Genomic DNA, 16,904 nt, shown 5'->3' on the forward strand with positions numbered 1-16,904 from the left:
ATACTTGATCTTAGATGTTTTTAGTTCTTGATTAATTCCGTATTATTATTATTATTTTAATAGTTAATATTGTTTTAGTATATATTTCTCAACTTTGATTGGTTACTTGCTTAGTATTTATTTGAGTCTGTTTAATTAGTTAGTCCTTAGTCTCTTGGGATTCGACCCCTACTTGCTCAACTACATAGTAGAGTTAGTTCGGCTATTTTTGTTAGGTACACGACACGCCTATCAATACTGGAATTGAAATTACATACAGCAAGGCTTGGATGGCTAGGGCAAGGGCTAAGCTGATGATATATGGATCAACAACAGAGAAATATGCAAGAGTGTGGGACTATGGGAAGGCTGTCATAAAGTATAGCCCTGGTACTGTATGCAATGTTGTAGTAGAAGGAATTGACCAGCCTAAGCCTCCTCAATTCTTGAGAATGTTCATTTGCCTTGCACCTATGGCAAGAGGTTTTCTGTCAGGCTGCAGACCACTTCTTGGGGTTGATGGGTGCCATCTCAAAGGCCCTTATCCTGGTCAAATACTAGTTGCAGTTGGTAAAGATGGCAATAATAATATATATCCTATTGCCTGGGCAACAACTGAGATTGAGAACACACAGACTTGGGTGTGGTTCCTAGAGAGTCTAATGACAGCCTTGAAAGATGAAAATCAAGGCCTTGGTTATACCTTTATGTCTGATAGGCAAAAGGTATACTTCTAAACATTGTACTTACTTTGTCAAATTCCAAATCTTCATATCTTAATATGGGCTAACTGACTTATCTCATGGTTGTCTTTTTTGAATAGGGTTTACTGGAAGCTATGGAGCAGGTGGTGCCTTATGCAGACAAAAGGTATTGTGTGAGGCATATATGGGCAAACTTCAAGTTACAATTTAGTGGTGCAACTTTCAAGGAGTTGTTCTGGTCAGCAACAAGGGCAACAACATTGGTATGTTTCTGCATTGTCATGAAATTTGGTTGATTACAGTCCATGTTGTGTCACTGTGTGTGTTATGCAACTATGTATGTGACTGTGAAACATGTGTTGTATTTGTATGTGACTGTGAATTTGTGTTTTCTGTGTGTATTGGAGTAATCATGGGTTGTCTGACTATGTGTATCTGTGTGGATGTGTGTGGTTTTCCTTGTTTAGTTTGACTTTGAAGTGGCAATGGAATCAATTAAGTTTCCGTCTGAAGAAGCATATGAATATCTAGCTGAGATCCCAGCACAACACTGGTCCAGACATGCTTTTAGTTCATTCTCAAAGTCAAACATGTTGCTCAACAATGTATGTGAGACTTTTAATGCTGTCATCAAATAAGAAAGGGATAAGCCAATTTTGACTCAGATGGAGTGGCTTAGGAGGTACATGATGAAAAGGAACCATGAAAAATGGTAGAGTTATCAGAAAATGGAAGGAAAGGTTGTTCCTTATGTGAAGAAGACATTTCAAAGGATAGAACCTGCTGCAAGACATTACATTGTGCAGATATCTAGGGGTGATAGTTATGAGGTAGAGCTGAACTCAGACTTAGTGAAAGTTGACCTCAGCAAACAGACATGCACATGCTACCACTGGGAGCTAACAGGCATCCCTTGTGTGTATGCATATGCATGCATCGTGGACAAGAGAGCTGACCCTGAAGATTATGTGGACAGTGCCTACCTTGTGTCCACTTATATGCTTGCATACAGATTTGAAGTGGCAGCTATGCCTGGTCCACATCATTGGGAGAAGGTGAGCTGAGGCAACCTCTACCACCAGCAGTCAAAATTCAGCTTGGGAGGCCAAAGTTAAAAAAGAGGAAGTTGGAGAAGGGGGAAGTAGTTGGCAATAATCAACAAGAGCAGTAACCTTTGAAAAGGAGGAGCACTTGCAAGAACTGTGGACAATTGGACACTATGCTTAGACATGCAAAAACCCATATGTGGCACCTGTAGCTGTCTCATCCCCAAAAAAAGAAGGTGGAAAACCAGCTGTGCACAGTGAATGGGTGAATGACCAGAGGAAGAAGAAAGCAGAAAGAGCTTTGAAAAAGGTACAAAATAGGCAAAATAGCAGTGATTTAGGGAGATATGTGTTTATTGTTGAGTAGCATCCTAATTAATGTTAATTTGGTTGTGCAGAGTGCCCTTGGTGGTACACCAGGACCCAACAGTATTGCTAATAAGAAGTTTCCTTGGGAAAAGTAGCAGAAGAAGCAGCAGAGTCACACTCAGCACACTAAGCAGCAGAACAGTCAACAGACTCAGAGTCAGCAGCAGTCTCAAAGTCAGCAGACTCAGTATCAGCAGCAGGCTCAGAGTTAGCATCAGCAGCAGAGTCAGCAGAGCCAACTCAGTCAAGCCTCAACAACAACAGCTCCCACTACCTCAGCCAGACCACCTAGAACCAAGCTGAAGCCTCTTAGACTTAGGAAGTAGCTTAGTATGCTGCATTTATTTATGGTTCCTAAATGTATTTTGACTACATTAATATTGTGGCTGCATTTTATATGAGCTACCATACAGTTTAAGTACTATTTTGGACAGAAATGGATGACTGTATTATTTTAGTGCCTTAGTTCTGTTTTGAAGTTGACAATAGCACTACTATAGTGCATTATTAGTTGTAATATATGGATCATTTTGCTGGTATTTTTATCCATTTGCACAGTGCTGTGTTCCTAGCATAACCTTGGCCTACTGATCACAACATAAAAAGTAATAACAAGTAATAAAGCCAACTAATCACAAAATTAACAAGTAGTAAAACAACTTATTCATTTCATTGATAACATAAGAGTACCATTACAAACACTCTAGCTTTAACTCCACCTCCCACTTAAACCATTTTATTCATTACAAGACAACTTAGAACAACAAACAAAATAGAACACAACACAACTAAATAAACCAGGAGCTTGTTGTCAGAACTGCCACTGCTTGTGATCATTTTCTTCCTATCACCAGTGAGGGTCTTGCATTTCAGTTGTAAAGTGTCAACCTCATTAAGCAAACACCTTCTCTGGCCAGTCAAGTCATCCACATCCCTTTTCAATGAGTTGATTTCACCTTTCATCAACTTTTTGTCAAGGAGCAGTTGGTTAATGACATCTCTTTGCCAATCAGTTCCATCTTCAATGTCCACCCATTCAAAACTCTTGCACCCCCTGGTTTCAGTGTTAGGGTCATAGAACTTGCAAGCCCTGAATTTCCTCCCAGGGTTCTCCTTTGTCCAAGAAGTCAACTTTGCAAAAGACAATCCACAATTGCATTTCCTCTGCTTTGTGGGAGATGAGTTATTCCATGACATCTTTCACCCTACAATCCACCATAAAAGTACTCAGTTTAAGCAACAACTTACATCAAATAAACAAAGATTCAAGCAATTAAACATATACTCAATCACACATACTCACTGTAGTGGTTGCCCTCCATAATGAGGGTAACCAGGAGGGGGCCATGTCCTATTTTGTTTCATCTTGTACTCCAACATACAGTCAGCCAAAAACCCAGGATCATCTGTGGTCCCAACATGTATGGTGTACACCTCCTTATTAGGTAACCTCCTAATCATCTTGAACTAGGGATGGCAATGGATCGGATGTGGGTCGGGTGATGCTTCATCCGCCTCCATCCGCCAAAAATCAATCCATCACCCGACCCATCCATTACCTAATTTTCCTTCATCCACATCCGATCCATCCGTCATCCATGGATGAATCGGGTGGATCGGGTGATAATTCGGGTGAAATATATATATAAATACAACTTTGCACATTAATAATTAAAATTGAGATTTGAAAAAAAAATGATCAATTAATTAAAACTTTTATACATCCTTCTAATACTCGTTCCTTTTTACTAAATTAAAAACAAATGTCAATTCCTAACACTACAATAGACATTAATTTATTAAAAAAAATATTTTTATTCTTTTATATATAAATTTAACGGGTGGATGGATGGGTTGGATGTATCATCATCCGTATCCGACCCGATCCGTCACCCAACCCATCCATCATCCATCCGTCATCCGCTTAAGTTCGGGTTTTCATCCATATATTTGGATCGGGTGGATGGTTATCCATCGGGTTTGGATGATATTGCCACCCCTATCTTGAACACATCCCCATCATCTTCTAAATTCCTAAACTTCCCTTTATACACATACTGGAATGTAGGGTGCAGCAGGTCAACTGATCCTTCTAATGGATCATCCATGTCACGAAGTTGATCATCAAATTCTATAGCTGTATCCAACAAGTTACTTTTGCCTACTTCATATTCAATGTCTATAATTACACTTAAATACTTAAATCTGAGGACAATCTTATTCTCCTCCATTTCTGCCACAACAATTCCAACAACAAACACAGAGAACAAGCTTATAATTTTAGCAAACTTAATTGTAATTGAAAGGAAAATTCAGACAAAGTCCTTTATAAAACCCCAATTCAGTACTACCACATACCCTAATTGCCAAAATATCACAATTAAATCGTCTACATAACAAGAACCCTAATTAATTAAGCCCACAAATTCCCCCAATTAACATTTCACAGGAACCCTAATTTTTCCAGATAAGTGAGATTACCTTGTGCGAATTCTAGTTCTGTCGCTGTTGAAGATGCAATTGCAATTACAAACAAGCTCAAATTTGTGGAATTTGAGGATAAATTGCAAACATGATCGAAAATTGAATCAGGAGAAGACCTTTATAGGAAAAATCGAGGGAAGAAACCAATTACATACAAAAACTAGCCGTTTTAGCCGTTATGTGGGGCCCACATGTCAAAAACCCACCGGAATTTCAAATTGGGTGGGAATATGAGCAATTAATTAATTTAGTAGGTGGTATTTTAAAATAAATTATTTTTTGGGTGGTTAGTTAGAAATTGATCACATTTTTGGGTGGTTTTTAAAAAAATTTCCTATTATTAATTCTATTATATGAATTAATAGTTTGGAGTTGTTTTCTGCATTTTTGTTGTTAATTTAACAAGCTAGTTACAGTGAGACAAGTTTGTCGGTTAGAATTAGGATGTTGATTTTAGTGTTATCCAATCCATAATCTAGATAAAGGAAGGGTGTGTTGAGCGGAGTTTCCGGTAATTGATGGAACATAAGATTCCCTAAGTACTGTAATTGTTATCTTCAAGATGTTTTGCCATTTTAATCTCATTGTGTCTTTTGCTTTTCTTTTTACACTCGTGGAGTCGTGGAATTGAATTTAAGGATTCGCACTATGGTGGCTAACTGGCTATTACTCTAATATTCCTAGAGTGGGAGGATTTTTTTGGTTAATTTTAATCCTTTCTTTGTTGCGAAGATGCATCATGGCGGGTTTATTCTTGTGCATTTGTTACTTTGTTAGCTTAAAGTATGTAGGTTGAATTGGAATTTGTGTAGCATGATTGTCTAGGTTGGAATAGTCTATATTCTTTAAATGACTACTTTTTTGTTTTTAGGATAAAGGCACCATGGTAAGATAGGAAACTTTGATAAGAAAGTAAGCAAATTTGACTAGGAAAACTAAGGCCATGTTTAGTTTCACCTTATTTTTAATTATTCACATAAGATCAGAAAAAATATTAGATCAAATGAGAAAAAAATAATTTCTAACATTCTCCACTGTTTTATGTGCGGCTTTTTATCGCTTAATATCAATATTTAAGAATTACATAGTTAAAATATACATTATTACGAATTTGACAGGACCTCACTTATTCAATCTGCTTGATTTTTACTAAATTTAAAATTTGAAATTATATTTATTGATTGAACTTATAACTGACCTTTACTTATTAAAAATTGATTATTAGGGCCTATGCTACACACTAGCTATGGAGTAGATGAGGAAAAGGGTAGACAAGTGTTAGCATGAGGAAAGAGAAATGGAAAAAGTAGGGATCTCTTTGTCATATACGTAGTAATAGTGTGCAGAGTAGAAGTTTCAGGTGAGTCTAGGCAGCAAGAAAAAGGTTGTCGGCGATTGATTCTTAATCCAATATGCGACGCCTACCTTCTATGTTACATTTTAATATACAAGTAGATAAATTAAACAATTTGCAATTAGTTTATTATCATACAAAAATTCAAAGAACAATTGTTTTAAAATTCTCTCATAAATGGAATTGTTGTGTATTTGTGTGGTAAAGTCTCAATCACATATCAGAAGATCTCTTGGGCCAGAAAATCCTTGTTCTTTTATTGTATGATGAAATTATCTAGTTAGTGTAGAAATTTTTAAGATTTTATGCATACAGTAGGTGGTTGAAGTACAAGCTGATTTTGGAGGTGTTTAGAAATATTTAAGATGTTACAGGCTGATGTTTTGATTGAGTTTATCTCTGGAAGGCAGCACTTCTAGTTTTTCATATAGAAACATATGTATTTTAGATGTTGGTTTATTAAGTACTCAATATCATTGAGTTATGAATTAAGGTAGGATATTGAGGGCTCAATCTATTAACCTTAGGCAGCAAAGCTGACCAGATATACGGTGCTTGATTAACATTGAAGATTGGTTATTTTTCCTTGTAGAATAGTTTGCAAAAGATGTATTAGTTTATGAACCTTGCTTGTCTGAAGGCTTGATCTAGGTGCTGGAAAGTAGCTCGAGAGCTATACTTTCTTAGTAATTTAGCGGTTTTATCGGATGTATAAATGAGTTTTGCTGTTTAACACCTTTCGTTGGCAATCATTATTTCTTGAAAGAAGCTGGATCATGTTTGTGGTCATTGGCTAGAAGCGAAGCATTTTATGCATCCAGGTTGAACTTACAAGGTTATCGCTGAACCCCAGTTGTGATTTGTGGGAAGACTTGTAGTTTATTGATCCATGATTGGTTTATATTTAAGACAATTGTAGTGGACTTGTAACTTTCCATAAATTGTTTAAGTTTGGCCTAATCCATGATACTTTTTGGGTGCTGGTGGACCTTCAGACTACAGGCCCAGCAAGTTGACAAGTTATGGCTAATTGGATGCCCAGAAAAATTCTGAATAGTAGGTGTTGGACCTAAAAGTCTCATTTACCTTGGGCCTATGCTGATTTTCTTTCACTGGCTGCTGCACTTTAATCATCAAATTCACTCCTTTTCATTTCTGCATGTGACACCTATATAGACAGGCAGCTGAGCATAGGATATCCTCTCTTTAGCTTAACATGTTACCCTTCAAAAGTTCAAAGATATAGCTCTAAGATTTCCATAGTAGTGAATATATTATTTGAATATGGCCTAATTAGGAATAAAAAGAAATATTTGGAATTCTGTCAAGTAAACATGGTGGGTGATTTAACTTTAGCATTTACTGGTTGAAGGCATTAATTATCAGGAGCTATGTCTAGTATCATTAAAAGCTGTCAACTGAGAGTTTTGCATCGTGCTCCGCATGTGTTATGAAAGAATGGTAGAGCTTATGGAATTATTTCATGTCTAGCTTCTAGGATGAAAGAACATCACCGTCTATAGAGGCCTAGAAGAGGAAAGGGGGTCATAGAATGACATCTTTTTTCTCATTTCTTGATTCAGGATGAGAAATCGACGCACGAAAAGTGATTCCAAATTTGGTTTAAAGGATAAAATTTGTTTGACGTCACACGTGCTTTAAGTAGCTAATATTCAAAGGATGATATGCTAATACATATATGACTCGTTTGTCATCTATGTCATAGACCTCTTAGTTTATTAGAATTACTCTTCAGATTGATTGTACGATCCAGATATGAGAGTGTTATCACTCTTTTTTCTATGTCGGATCATTCAGGATCAGAGTATGGTTGTTTAGGATCCCATATGATGCTAAATAGGATCTTTCGAGGTCTCAAAGCTTCTTGTCTTTCTTGCTTTGCTTTTATCTGTTGGTTTGCTTTTAGAACATTTTGTTTTTTTAAAAATTCTTGGTATATCTATTAACAAAATTGTCTAATAAAAATATTTTTTTAATAAACCCAATCTTTCTGAGTATTATACCAGTCTAAAGTAAAAAATTTAACTCTGACAATCTTGATGTATCCAGTTTGAGTTTGTCCATGAGCTGCTAGAATGATTGTGGTTCTAAATTTTGTGTATAGTCGTATAGATGTGAAGTGTAGTCACATATAGAAATAAGCTCTTACTACTAGCTCTTATATGTGCTTTTCATTGACCTATCAAATGATTACTTCCAGTGACAAATTTCTAGACTAAGCCATCGTGTCGTAACTCTTATGCCAAATTGGTTTATTATGTCTGATGTAACATTAATTATGGTGTTTGGGAAGAGTAAGTTATTTATAAATGTCTAAAATAGCCAACTGCTTCCTTTTCTTAATTTAGTTGCATGATAATAGTTTTCCCATTAGTATTGTAAAACTACATCTACTAGCTCTCTGCTGGTGCCTGTAGCGGCAATGATTTCCCTCCTCATCACTTTTTGTCTTGCAATTTTTTTTTTAAAGAGGTAATATGGCTCTCTGCGTAGGTGGTACATCTTGAACCACTTAACATTCTCTCAGCTCCCAACCATCTAATTTTCTATGTTTTTTTAGTTAGGCTTTGCCAACTTCAACCAATCTATTGTCAAATTACCTAGCAAAAATGGATCTTTAAATACAGAAAAGGCTAAGTAGAAGAGAAGTGCACAAGCACTTGCCTTCCAAACAAAACTCGTGGAAAACAACAAACTGGTGAATGGTTGCATCAAGGGGTCTCATAATTGCTTGATAAATTATTGTTTTTTCCAATAGGCCAAATTGTTTCTCAAGTAGCAGTTAGGTTGCTTCATTTGTGATGGAGATGCTAATGATAGAACTTTGAGTCCTTATCCCCTTTTATCAATTTTGTAAATGAATATGGTCCTTGGAATTCATGGGTGCATTGAAAGTAACATACTTCACTGTACCCTTGAAGTCCTAGTGGACTATCCCACTTGGAAATCTGAAGGATAGAGCAGAAATTCGAAACCTACATAAAAAAATAGAAGAATATGCCAACACCTGGCTGCAGCTTAGTTACTCATAAAGGGTGGCAAGAGATCTTTCAAGGTGCTATAACAATAAACTGAATTTTTTTTTTTTTTTTTTTGAAACCATAACAATAAACTGAATTGTTGTTCCTGAGTTTAGAAATACTTTACAAATTATTCCTTCAAACTTTTGTCTTGTTGCAAATGAAACTATGCTCAGTGACTTACTGTTTACTATTCATTGAATTAAAGTAATAGTTGACTTATCTTGATAACAATTTATATCATAATCAAGCTACTGGTTGTTTTAGAAATATTCTTTATTCAGGTATCCTTTTTTCATACTATGGTGAAATTGACATTGTCATGGTGGGAGGTCAAATAAAGATAGTTTGACATATTGGCCCAAGACCTGGTAATCTTTGTCATATGATGGAAAAAAAAAAAAAAAAAAAAAAAGTTTTCTTACTATTTGTTCACAACCTAATCCCAAATGTTGCTTAATCTAAGCAAAAAGAGTATGTTATCTCTGAGTATGTTATCTCTTGTTTAAACACTTTTTGAACCCTCAAACCAACTAGCTAAATCAGCTTGAATGGGAGAGTTCTGGTGCTCTATTTGACCACAGTAACTTATTAGTTCTAGTTTGCAAGAATTTGGTTTTTGGCGGGATTCGGAAGGACACTATACAGCAAGGAGTATGGGGCATGTCACAGAAATTGAAAATGACAATATACGGAAGTAAGAAATTCAAACATGAGTCTGAGATGGGTCAATGATTGCTTGTGGACATGCCTTTTTCTTTGTGTTTTTGTGCTACTTGAATTATGACAGAGGAACTAGTGGCAAAAGCTTTCAAATTATTCCAGAAGGTGAAGAGTTTCTTATACATCCTCAAGCACAAAAGTATCTAAGAGTGAGTGTATAAACCGCAGTTGCTCTGTCTAAGACCTGTAAGTCCATAATTTGAGACTAATGTTATGAAACGCGGTCATATAGGCTCTGAAAATATTGAGCTGTTCAAATTGATGTGGCCAGAAATATTTGCACAAATTACGTTTACTCCATTGGCTGGACAGATTGCACCTGTGATTCAGTATTGTTATCTTTGTTTTGATTCTAGTGGTCAACTTCATTGGTTTTAGCTGTGTAAACTGTAAAGTATCTTCTGCTTGATTGTTGTGTTGTGTGGACCTTATGAATAGATATTTGTAATTTTAATGTTGTGACTGACAGAAGTATTGGATATCTGTTTCTGCAGGCGATACTCTGATAGCCTGATACATCAGGTAAAAAAGGCATTTTGGATCTCAGGGTATAATAACCCTTTTCATGCTTCAGTATTGTGGTTCCTTGCTATGAATCCTCTTTAACCTTTTATGGTAAGTATCAATTCATTTACTTCTTTTCCATTCTTGGTAGCTCAGATATGTATCTGTTGTCTGAAAAAAGTTGTTTAGTGTGCCTAATTAGTGCTTTTCCTTGGAATTCATGTGTGAACTTGGTAGAATCTTAAAATTTTCTGTAGTTGGTCTCTTATTAATGTTATTATTGGATTATTGATGCATACTGTGAGAGTGTGAGTGTAGTGGACAAGGTAATGGTGGGGTCATGATATGAAAAAAAGAATTTAACTTTACACTAATGGCAATTCATTTTATAGAATATGACCTGACCCTTTCAAGGTTGAAGCCATTATTACCGTTAATCCTGTGCTGATGTGTGCTACAGCTATTGGCATTGTTACTTAAGACGATTTGCTAATGAACTCTCTTTACGTTTTAAGAACATGAACATCTCCTACCTGTTCTATTCTAGATGTATTCTGTAAAATTTTGCACGAAATGTCGTGTATCGCACTGATGGCTAGCGGTGTGCTTGTTTGGCACTTGTGCTTTATCTGTTGATTCTAAAGCTCTTGGTCATGCTTTATCGGCGGCCTTGTGAAAGCCTGCCTAATAACTAATTACAAGTATTTAATTATTTAGAATCAGTTAATTAAATAACTAATGTCATATCGGATTTCGTTTATCCAAATAAATATGTCGAATGAAATTAGTTGAGTACTTAGATGGAACTACCACCAGATTTATTTGCTGAATAGATATACAAATTCCGAATATAATACTAATACCATAATGTACTCATTTGATAATGCATTTTATCCACCTCAATGGCCATATTCTAACGTATTGGGCCCGTCAACACCAGTTAGTTTATTTGTAATCTCCTTTATATTTTCTGCATTTTCTATTTGATTACTCTTGACCTTGGTGAAGCATGCTAAAATGCTTACAGGAACTTTTGATGTGTCTGCGCAATGAACTTGTCTACGCGTAATTTCTCAATGACTTTAGATTCGTAACCTGAGATCCTTGGGGGTAAATATACTTGATCACTTTCTTGCAAGAAAATGTGAGTTTTTCCTAATATAGGCACTTGTTGCAAGTCACTTGCAACTGTTTCTATAAATAATTTCTTGATGACATAGATCAGAACACTTTCATAACAGAAAATGTGTTTGTTTCCTGAACTATGCAGTATATGCAACTGTATCAGACCCACTACCTGGTGAAAATTTGGAGCAGCCAATCCTGTCGGGTCTTCATGGTCTCGCATTGCAGCTATCGCCTTTTTGGTGAGTCATATTGCAATATAATTAAATGGATTATGGACCACTTAGTGTCTAATTATCTTTCTTAAACTATCCTTGTGTTTTGGATTATGCTACGGATCGTGGATTAAGATAAAGATACGGCATTCCAGTCATATGAAGAATTACATTATTACCCATTTGCTTCTGTTTTTCCCCCTGGTTTTAACTGGAAAGTTGTTGGAACACCCCAGTTGCAGAATCGGAATTTTCTGATAGAAAAATAACTGTTGTTTTCAATGGAAAGATGACATAGATAGTAAAAGTGATAGTCAGACAACAGTGGAGGATTTATTTTATTCTATTTTATTTATTTATAATTAATTTCAGGGGCTGGATTAAATGTATACGACTACAACAAAGCCCTAGTCTCAAAATAATTGGGTTTGGCTACATAAATTTTGTCATAAGAAACCGCCCGAGAAGAAAAAAAAGAGCATAACAAAATAATTGGCTGAATTGAATGTATATACTTTTATTAGTTTTATTTAATTCATGTATAAGTGTAGTGTAATTTTGTACTGAGAGCTGACATTTTCTACGGAGTTCTTTGTTTCAAGAAGGGTCATATGATCCCTATCAAGTTTTTTGTGGTTAAATCCACTTAAGTCAAAAATGGCCCATTGCATTGCTTACAGATTTAGTCTTTAACTAGCTTAGTGCCCGTGCGATGCACGATTTATAATGCACGGTTTATAAATCAACTTATTATTTTTTTGAAAAAAACATTATTAATCCCGTAGGAAAAAAAAAAACTAACATGATTTTCAATTTAGTAATAAAGGGCTCTGTTTTACTAACAAATTAATTATGTCTTTGGTATTTGATTTATTTTATTCCCTTTTATTTTTTTATAATGTTGAAATTTTCATTGAAAAATAAATGAATTATACACCACATAATTATATAAGAAAAGTAAATCATTTCCTATCTCCCGTAGATAAAAACTAAAATTTTATTACCATACTATTCACTTCAGTAGCTATACAATCGAATATTTGCTTTACCCATCGTATTCACCAAATCTTTATACACAATAATAACCTCATATATATGACTCACAACTATATACATTTTTTTAAGCAAAACATTGTGTCAAAAACAATTACATAGTATCCATACAACCAAGCAACAACTAATAGAATATACAACACAAATATATAGATATATACGGATATTGGTTAATTTTTATACGAATAAAAGATATTTAGTAAGATTTTTAAGAATAAAAGAAAATTTTCATCAACTACCCAATCATGTATGTATATATTTTTTTACAGACATATATTATTATATGGTAATTATTTAAATTTTGAATATTAGCATTGCATTAGTACGAAAATATGAAAATTTATGGTTATAGAATTGAGAATATTCAATCTTCACATAAATTTCATTAGAAATCTATGTTAATAAAAAAATATTTTAAAATTGTACGAAATCTTTAATTATTATATATGCATAAATTTTTGGCATAAGTATTGTTAGGAAAATGTTTTTAATTTAGGAAAAAAGTTACATTAGATATATTTTTTTTAATCTAAGTTAATTTAATTTATTTCACTTTAATTTGTATATATCTTTCTTCGGATTGTATATATTTAAGTTAATTTAATTTATTCACCATGATTCTTTAAGAGGGGCAGATCAAATATCATAGTGAATGTTATATTGAACAACAATATATTAACCTTTAGGTAATATAGATATATAATATGACCTTGAAATAAAAAATATAAAGGCTTATATGACTATGAGTCTATGACCATGGCTATAATTTATATAGATGATAATACAAAAAATTTTGTATCTTATTTTATTATTTGAATATTATAATTTGATTTTAATATTTAGAATATTTTATTTTTACCGTATCATGCTACCATTATATTTCTAGACTTATTTATTTATTTATTTATTTGAGAAATAATATTTCTAGACTTTACTATATAATAGATTAGATGGTTACAAAAAAAAAAAAATAATAATAATAGATTAGATGCTCTGATCATTATGCTCGTATCAATAAGTAATAAGTATCATGTAATCCGAAATACTTGCATAATTCTTTCCTTGCTCATTGTCGCAATAATATTGCTAGACTTTTTTTTTCTTTTTTTTTTAATTTTTATTTTATTTAAGAAATAATATTTCTAGACTTTACTATATAATAGATCAGATGGTTTCAAAAAAAGAAAAAAAAATGGATCAGATGCTCTGACCATTATACTCGTATCAATAAGTATCATATAATCCGAAATACTTGTATAATTCTCCTTTGCTCATTATGTCGCAATAATATTGCTAGACTTTACTATAATAGATGCTATGACCATTATCACGACAATCTATTATAGTAATTGATTACATTATGAGCAAAGAAATATCACTCAATGTTTGTTTGTTTGTTTTTTTTTTTTATTTATTTATTAATGGGAAGAAATATCACTCTATGCTAGTATGCTATTGTAAAAGGCAATTTCCCAAAATGTAATCCTAACACTTTCTTTTTATTTGAGATTTAATATTTGTAGACTTTACTAAAATAGTTTAAGTAGTTATTTTGTAACACCCCGTATTTAAGAATGGGGTGTTACATATTTAGAAAAAGATATATATATATATATATATATATATATATATATATATATATATATATATATATATATATATATATATATATATATATATATATATATATGGAAACATAAATGTTTAATAAAAGATAAAAAAAATTAAAAAAAGACAGCAAATCATGAAGAGACATTTGTCAGTCTCACATTGAGACGCTTGTCTTTTAGTATATATATATATATATATTATCTATTTCCAGCTTCATGGGGCTGCTTCAACAATTTAATTTGCCATTAATTTCATGTAGTTGTATGACTTGTATCAACTTTTGTCCGTTTTGTTGTAAATTACACGACCCCTTATCTAATAGACCACATTTGTCTTTTTGCAACTTTTTAGAGTCGTTTGGTTGACAAATAAAAATCAAAACTAAAAATATAGAACATTGTCTGGTTGACAAGAGTGCATGCTGTAAATGAGAACATAAAGTAAACTGTATAATCTACTTGTATATAAACTTGCGAATGTGCTATGAATTTCATTGCTCGTCTTCTTCATCTCTGGATAGCAATTGCCACCACATCTTCAATGGGATCCAATTCGGGACATTGTAAGTGAAAAATGGAGCAATGTAACGTTTTATCATGAGAATGTCCGAACTAGTGCATTTATATCACGCCCCAACTTCATATAGCATATGCATTGAGAACAATCAACAACACAAATTCTTATAAATGATTGGCTACACTGTGTGGCCAGCCATAATAAAGGCTACTTCGTTACTGTAAAAGGAGTTACTTGGTCAGTTTTAAAAGGGTTACTTCGTTATTGTTATAGGGTTATTCGATCAGTATTATAGGGGTTACTCGATGAGTGTTATAAGGGTTAAATAATTTGGCAAGATGGTTCATACACTCCTCGACGGCTTGACCCTTGAGGAGCAACTTAAATGAGTACATTTCGAGTCATCTATTTCTAATGTACGGCTGTCTTAGTTGGTGTAGCACAAATATACTATTATTAGTCAAGAATGCATCATAAAGCCAAACTATCCATAGAATAATGGAGAATTAACGATTGGTATCAAATGGTTCTTAAGAAAGTAGTTCTTGGTCCCTTGCCCAAAATCTCATATAATGGAAACCTTATACTACATACACGTTACGCAAATTATGAAACTATACACTAATAAATCACTAGTTAAAATTTTATTAGTGGAGAATAATGTATTTAATGTATCCTACGTCATGCTCACTAATCACAAAAGGTGTTGGCTAATATTTGCTCTCCAACACTTGCTTAAACCAAGCAATTTATTCCCCACCACATGCCTATCTACCTTTTTAATTGCACTTACATCATTAGATCAACAATGAAATAGAATTATCAAAATCATTTATATTTATTTCTTCCTTTTTTTAGTAGTTTATATTAGTAAATGGTCTCCCCTTTGTAAAAGATAATACTTCCTTTATTTTATTTTTTTTTTATAGTTGCAACACTTTTCTTTTCCCGCTTGTCGATCCATGTTTTCAATCATTAATTACCAATATGTAAAAATTATAAACTTTAGATGTTAAAATTGTATAGATCGAGACGAATCTAACAAGATTCCACACTATTATACTTTTACTTAAGTATAAATCATCAAAGCTAGTCAAAGTGAAACACATGAATAGTGTAAAAGTCAAACTGTTGCAACTATAAAAAAAAAAGGAGGAAGTATATTAAAAAATAAAAAACGTATTGTAAAATGATTGAACTTTGTATAGTGTTTTTGGTGTGTAGAGACTAGAGAGAGCTTCAAAAGGTGAATGATGTAGAATTGTAGACTTAATTTGATCATAAGTCTCAAGCAAAACCCTAACTGTACACATTATATAAACTTATAATTGTATGAAGTTGGTCAAGATGAGCTTTCTCAAGTTCATTTTAGCTTTTGAATTCAGTTCAATTCAATGCACTTTAATTTTATTCAATTTAGTTTAGTTTAATCACTATGTATCATTTACGTATGTATTTCTTCTATACTCTAAATAATACCACATTCTTAATTGACGATAATTGTAGCCCTGATTATAGCATTATTAAAGATTATATTATACTAAACCATTATACTAGCTACTCTTCAATCTTTAAAAAAGATTCTTGCATGGAAGGTTTTGACCTAATTATTAATGATAATCAAGGTATGGAAAATACTATATATTACAACTTAGGGTTTATAGTTTAATTGTTTTTTCAGAAAGGAAGATATGTAGTTTAATTGTTGTATGTATCACCTCTTAGATCATCCCTTTTTATTTTATAATATGAATAAGTAATATTTTATAACCCATTTGCATAGTGGTGAGCTTATAGTATTATCTATATATTGTGGTACAGTACAATTTACAGATCAAGCAAGTTAACAAGTAATTGTATATTATTAGAAAAATTAATGTTCCTCATAACTAATAAATTAGTATAAAAAATTGATTTAATTTACAACTCATTTGCACGTACTACTACTGTGTATCGTGGTGAGCAACTCTCATATATATACTTTTATCAAAGATTCTGAATATTCTTTGTTTGGCAAGGGCAAAGCTAGTGTATATTCTATAAGCTAAGACTCTTGAAAGAATCTTTACACGTGAAAAATTCCCATGACAAATCTAAATACTCTTGAACCTTTTACGGTGTATTAAAATACCTTAATCGTATTAGCTGTATAAATTTTTTTTATTTTTTATTTTTTTTAA

General features: G+C 33.1%; 1 protein-coding gene across 1 annotated transcript; it reads left to right on the top strand.

Annotated features, from left to right (window-relative positions):
- The first annotated feature begins 269 nt into the window (after positions 1 to 269).
- On the top strand, positions 270 to 2,193 carry LOC145565430 (uncharacterized). The gene is made up of 6 exons (XM_081625439.1): positions 270 to 704; positions 803 to 946; positions 1,151 to 1,288; positions 1,400 to 1,738; positions 1,911 to 2,039; positions 2,128 to 2,193. Exons 1-6 carry the CDS (start codon positions 270 to 272, stop codon positions 2,191 to 2,193), a joined length of 1,251 nt encoding a protein of 416 aa, XP_081481565.1.
- Positions 2,194 to 16,904: the final 14,711 nt, after the last annotated feature.

Source organism: Chenopodium album, chromosome 10 (assembly GCF_948465745.1).
Source record: "Chenopodium album chromosome 10, dcCheAlbu1.1, whole genome shotgun sequence".
Lineage (NCBI taxonomy): Eukaryota > Viridiplantae > Streptophyta > Magnoliopsida > Caryophyllales > Amaranthaceae > Chenopodium > Chenopodium album.

What these genes read in the sequence shown, in the direction of transcription:
- LOC145565430 (XM_081625439.1), top strand. Translation starts at nt 270, where the DNA reads ATGGCTAGGGCAAGGGCTAAGCTGATGATATATGGATCAACAACAGAG. An exon ending in TTATGTCTGATAGGCAAAAG is followed by an intron (nt 705 to 802) that starts GTATACTTCTAA and finishes TTTTTTGAATAG; the next exon opens with GGTTTACTGGAAGCTATGGA. An exon ending in CAAACATGTTGCTCAACAAT is followed by an intron (nt 1,289 to 1,399) that starts GTATGTGAGACT and finishes GAAAAATGGTAG; the next exon opens with AGTTATCAGAAAATGGAAGG.